General features: G+C 39.8%; 1 gene segment (V, D, J or C); it reads left to right on the top strand.

The window, feature by feature from the left end:
• Window positions 1-4,200: 4,200 nt before the first annotated feature.
• On the top strand, window positions 4,201-6,101 carry LOC103367589 (Ig kappa chain V-V region K2-like). The segment is given in 2 exon segments: window positions 4,201-4,253; window positions 5,510-6,101. Coding segments are annotated over 2 exon segments (441 nt in total).

Genomic DNA, 6,101 nt, shown 5'->3' with positions numbered 1-6,101 from the left:
TGTTGAGGTTAATTGGTGATTCTAAATTGTCCGTAGGTGTGAATGTGAGTGTGCTTGGTTGTCTGTCTCTAAGTGTAGCCCTGCGATGGACTGGCGACCTGTCCTGGGTCAGCTGGGATAGACTCCAGCCCCCCTAATGAGGATTAAGCGGTGTATAGATAATGGATGGATGGATATCTGGCATATCCAGAACTATCTCCACAGCACTGTGTCAGAGCTGCAGAATGGTCTGGCTGCACCTCAGAATTTCTTGAAACCAATCACAGTTTTCTTAGGCGGGGCCAAGTCCAGGATGCAGGGACGCCATTCCTGCAAAACAGTTAGAGGGGAATTGTTTTGCATGCAGTGAAGCGAGAACTGTCATTGAAATGGATAATTCACATGAAAGAAACAAACAAAACCCGAGTGGAGCTGTCTTATTACACGATTACAACATTCATTTTTAGTGTATGGGTTGCTGCTCGGAGGTTATTGTTGTTTCTTGTAGTGGATTTTGAAAACAATTAGACACAGATAGGGAGCAGAAATAGCAGATTTATACCTGAAGTCTATGTCCAGTGAGTCACAGTACAGATCCAACATTTCTACAAAGGTCCATTTTCAAGGGGAGCAAAGCAGTGTTTCAGTCTGGAGGGGTGAAACGTTTACATATATAAATTTAGCAGGCTGAGGAATGAAGCGTGGCACACAGTCAAGACTGGAGGAGCTGATTCATAGAGTAGCTCTGATGGAATTCAGCTGCATACAGCTTCAATCAAAATGCTTCAGGAATACTTAATGTACTGCAGCTTCTTGACTTGAACATTCTGTTTGTGCATCTGTGATGTCTTCAAAACCTTTAAAAAAAAACTGCAGCAAAAACCAGCAGGAAACTGTTTATCATCTCTTTCCAGCCACAGTGATGATATAAATAAATACAAATATTAAACACAGCAGGAGAGAAAACTCCTCCATCGTCAAATGTGATGATTTTAGCTTGAACAGCCGACGGACCTCTGACCCAGCGTCCTCTGTCCAAACACAGGAAGAGCTGTGAGTTGAGGTGAGGTCGGAGGTGAGCTGTACGCTAACAGAGCACAGTTTAAAGGCAACGCTACCAAATACTGAGGAAATGGATGCAAACTTCTGACTTTGAAGAAAGTAATAAAAAAATCTCTCTAAAAAAAAATCTCTCTCATTATTCTGGCATTTAGCAAATATACATAATTTAGGTCATCCTAACTGACCTAAAACAGGAAGAGTTTAGTCTGATTTAATGTCAGATAGTGAGTACAATAAATATTATGTGTCCTTTAATACAGTGTATGTAAACTTCTGTTTCAACTGTATATGTTAGATTATTAAATTTCAGCAATTTGGTTGTATTATACTCATTTTATTTAAATGGCTATTTACTTTGTTTTTTCCTCTTTGGTTGTCTCTGTGCTGCTGTAACATGAGAACAGCCCCTCTGGGATCAATAAGGTCTTATCGTACTTTGTCAATAATTAATAGGAGAGTCAAAATAACCGATCTGTGTGAGAAAACTGATGCAAGAGTCAGAGATACGTCTGCATCATCTCAAAAGTACAGACTCAAAACTAACTGTAAAAAAAGAATACTCTAGAATCCAGTCGTATTTTACTGGAGTATTTCTCCCATTGAATACTTATTACTTCTACTCCATATTTTTTATCAAATTAATTTGTAGATTTGGTTGGAAAAAACAATCAACAAATAAGTTGATGCAATATCATACATTCAGATTAGATGAGTGGAAACTCACCAGCAATTTTTGGCATTTTCTTAATGAGGATATAGCCACTGGCAAAAAAATAAAAATTCAACATTTAAATACAAATTCATTGCTTTTAACCAATCATGCTTACTGTGTGAAGATACACCAATTCAGTGTTGTGTCTATAAAATGTTAAAAAAAAAAAAAAAAAAAAAGTTAAAAAATGCTGTTAATGGTTTTCAGGTCAACCAACAGTCCAGTTCCCAAAGATTTTGTGTTTATTCAGACATTTATGGCCAAAAAAAGGCAGCAGGTCCTCACATTTAAGGAGTGGGAGTGAATGAATTTCTGGAATTTCTGACTTTAAAAAATCCCCAAAGACAAAGTTTTTCTAAGGATCGTAGCACGACAGAGAAAATTCTCTCAGATTGATCACATTTATTTAAGGTGCAAAATAAAAAGCAGTGTTGCTGTGAGACTGCTGACATTGGAGCATCACTAACAGAGATGATCTGGTTCAGTTTAACACAGGAATCCAACATGTCAGTGTTGCAACAATGAGTGAAATACAGCCTGTGACTGCAGCGAGCCTCTGCTGATTCATCTGTGCTCAACAGTTTAACTCTCTGCAGAACTTCTTGCACAGATCCACAGATTTAAACAAGTTATTTTGGCTGCAGACAGTGTGTGGTGATTGTAGCGCCCCCGTGAGGCTGGAACGGCTCATTATTACATCATTTTATCCATCAGACCAATACTGAGCGTCACAAAGCCCTCTGCTGACGGGTCACACTCTCTACACCTATAATGTCCAACAGCTCAGCACATTCAGACACAAGCTCATTAAATACAGATTTCACAAAATATGTACTTTGTTCAGGAATATTTAATAAAGCTGTTTTTTCGGCCTTTGTTGGATAGTGCAGTGAGAGAGAGACAGGAACGTGGGGGAGAAGAACAGGGAGAGGACCATGAGTGGGATTTGAACTCATGACCTCCACATCAGGACTGTAGCCCTGTACATGGGACGTCAGCTTAACCAGGTGAGCTACAGCAGTGCCCGTGATAAAGCAAATTCTTAGCAAAAATGGACACTCGAAGAAGAGTATTTTCCACTATCTCTCTAAAGGTTTTAAACGACAAACACCAAGTGTATATGTGTATAAATATATAAAGATACTCTCATCAAATGCCAAAAGTCAACAGACAGTGATGTTTTAACCAAGATTTAGGCTTTGGCCTGGACAAAGGAATGTGGGTTGATGATCATATTTTGGATTTGAACTTTCAATCAAACAAAACCAGGCATGGACACGAGGAGAATATTACAACATAACTGCATTTTAGCAGTTTCTGGCTTTTTCTATCAAACAAAAGATAAACCAATCAGAAGATTCATCTATTTATATTTCAATTAGTTGTCACAGCTGTGGGCTGCAAGGTGGAGCAGTTGGTAGCACTGTTGTCTCACAGCTAGAAGGTCGACGGTTCGCGTCCCGTTGGGGGCACCGGGATCTTTCTGTGTGGAGTTTGCATGTTCTCCCCGTGCAGCGTGGGTTCTCTCCGGGTTCTCTGGCTTCCTCCCACACGTCCAAAAACATGTTGAGGTTAATTGGTGATTCTAAATTGTCCGTAGGTGTGAATGTGAGTGTGCTTGGTTGTCTGTCTCTAAGTGTGGCCCTGTGATAGACTGGTGACCTGTCCAGGGTGTCTCCTGTCTTCACCCTGAGTCAGCTGGGATAGACTCCAGCCCCCCCACGACCCTAGTGAGGATTAAGCGGTGTATAGATAATGAATGGATGCTACAGCTGTAAAATAAAATAAAATGAATAAAGCCTACAACTACAATTCATCTGTCAGCAAAAAATCATCCAGCAACAACTTGGACAGTTCAGTAACTGGTAGGTCTTGGTGATAAAATGACAGCAACACACAGTGATGACAGAGACTTCCTAAAACACAACTACAAAAGTGATAGTTTCACTTCAACACATCAGATGCCAACTTGAAACATGAAAAGACATAAAGTTTGGCCCCAAGAACAAACTCCAAGTGTGCTCCCTCCCTGGATCTGGATCATGCTTTGTCATATTTAACTTCTTAGTTACATCGACCAGCCTTAGGACAAGCTGCTGTGTATGAGTAGCTCTGGTTTTTGCAAAAGAGGGGAAATCATGTTTACAAGCAGCAACGTAATAACAAGCATTTCCCTTAGAATTTGTAGCAAACTCTTTTAGAAAGATCTCATAATTTACAGACAAATAGCCGTCGATTTTTAGGAGCTTAAGAACAAAGTTTCTCGGAATTTAGCTGGAAAATAGTGTTTCCAGTTTTATATACACAAGAACAAAGGAGCCCAAATCAGGAGAGCCAGACACGGTGTCCATATAGTTTTGGCCACATGTTGTTTATCCGTTGGTGTTGTTTTGACTGAAACGCTCTGCTGGTTTCATTAACAACAGCAGCAGGACGAGTGTCCTCAGTCAGTTGATGATGGAGTCTGTGCTGCTCTGGGTGATCGTCCTCGCTCTCCACGGTGAGTCTGCTCTCTGTCTTTGAAATTCACAGCTCGCTTCAAAACCGACCGACTTTTAAACTGCTTATTAAATATGAAACTGTCAACAGGCTGAAGAGCTGTTTAGCATTTTAGGCCAATTTGAAGAGATTTTACAGTTAAAATCCTTTCACAATAAAGCCTCCTGTCTGGGGGATTAAAACTAAATGTCTGGATTAAACTCTGAAACTGAAAATATGTAAAGTAACAGGCTGACAAAAAAGGAAAGAGAAAGGGAAAAAAAACACCTAGAACATAACAGATTACCAGTTTTGTCCGATTTTCTATCAGTAAACTGAATCTCTGGGTTTTGGACTTAAACATGACAACATTTAAAACGTCACAATATGTTGTTTTTTTATTCTTTTACAACATTTTTCTAAACCAAGCAACTCTAACAAATCAATGATTAAAAAAAATTCTTTACAGTTAGTTGCCTGCATGTAATTAAAATGTTGTACTTTTAATGTGATCATTTCTCATTGTTTCCTTCACAAGTTTAAGCTTTTAGCCAATAATTGGCCAATAATTATGATTTATACTCTCATAATTTGGACTTCTTATCTTTTAATTTTATTGTGTTCCTTACTATGTTGACCCTTGCTGTTATTATATAAAAATGTTTACTAATAATGTGACGTTTTTATTTTATAATGGCCCTAATTTTCGAATAGTTTTCTAATACATTTGATCTCATTTTGTCCGATTTCAAACAAACGTATCTCGTAACACATAATTTCTTTATTTATTTTATTTTTCCTTTATTTAGCCAGGTGGGTTAATTTGAGAACAATTTCTCCTTTACAGTAGCGACCTGGCCAAGAGGCAGCACAGAACAGAAAATACAATAAAAGGAATACATGCTTAAAAAACAAAGCAATAACAGGCTTGAAGATAAAATACACTAAAAGCAGGTACAGGACACAGTAAGTAGTGCCTTCAGCATATTTTTAAAAGATGATGAAGGTATAAAAAAGGTGAGTTTGAGTGTTTTTTGTAACTGGTTCCGGTCGAGAGCTGCAGAAAACTGAAATGAATAGTGTCCAAAAATAGTGCGGCTTTGGGGACGAGGAGGTGGATGAGGTTCCTGTTGTGAAGTGAGCACCTGATGTGACGTAAAACCATTTTACAAATCGTTACTACAGTCTTGTTTGTTTGGCTTTATTTGTCATTACTCATTGTTTTTGTGTAGTTATAATGAAAATAAACCTTTTTTCCTTCATGTTGCTGTTGTTGAGGTTCCTATCACCGTGTGGCTGCCCTGCCCACCTCCACTGTCCAGGTGAGGGTCGGCGAGGACGCCATCCTGCAGTGCCCCCTGGTGAACGCCGCTAATGCCTCCAATGCCGCCACCGCCAACACCACAGCTGCCCCAACTGCCCACTCCACCCTCAGCTGGTACAGAAAGGCAGCAGGACAGGGCCCGCAGCTGCTTCTGACCCTCAGGTCGTTCAATGGCTCTAACGTGATGTACGGCGACGGCGTTGGTCCTCATAAAGTGTCGGCTGCAGCCAACGGCTCACTGCTGCTGCGAGGCTCCCAGCAGAGCGACACAGCAGTTTACTACTGTGGGATCAGCCGAGGCAACGAGCAGAAGAATGCACCAAGACCACGGATCCTCTCAGAGAACTAACGCCATAGTTAGAGTCTCTTATTGGTCTGAACTGAAATAGTTCCAGTTTTGTCTGTTTAGACTGCTTCTCTTGTAGGTTTAGTTCCTCTGATTTTTATTTACAATTATATTTCAGAGTGGTATAGAAGAATAACCATGTAACTGTGACTTTACCTGTATGATCTGACACAGTTCAATAAATGTACCTGAAGTGTGTT

Source organism: Stegastes partitus, unplaced genomic scaffold (genome assembly GCF_000690725.1).
Source record: "Stegastes partitus isolate 25-593 unplaced genomic scaffold, Stegastes_partitus-1.0.2 Scaffold1067, whole genome shotgun sequence".
Lineage (NCBI taxonomy): Eukaryota > Metazoa > Chordata > Actinopteri > Pomacentridae > Stegastes > Stegastes partitus.
Note: the sequence above shows the minus strand (reverse complement) of the source record. Positions and strands in the feature narration are given on the sequence as shown.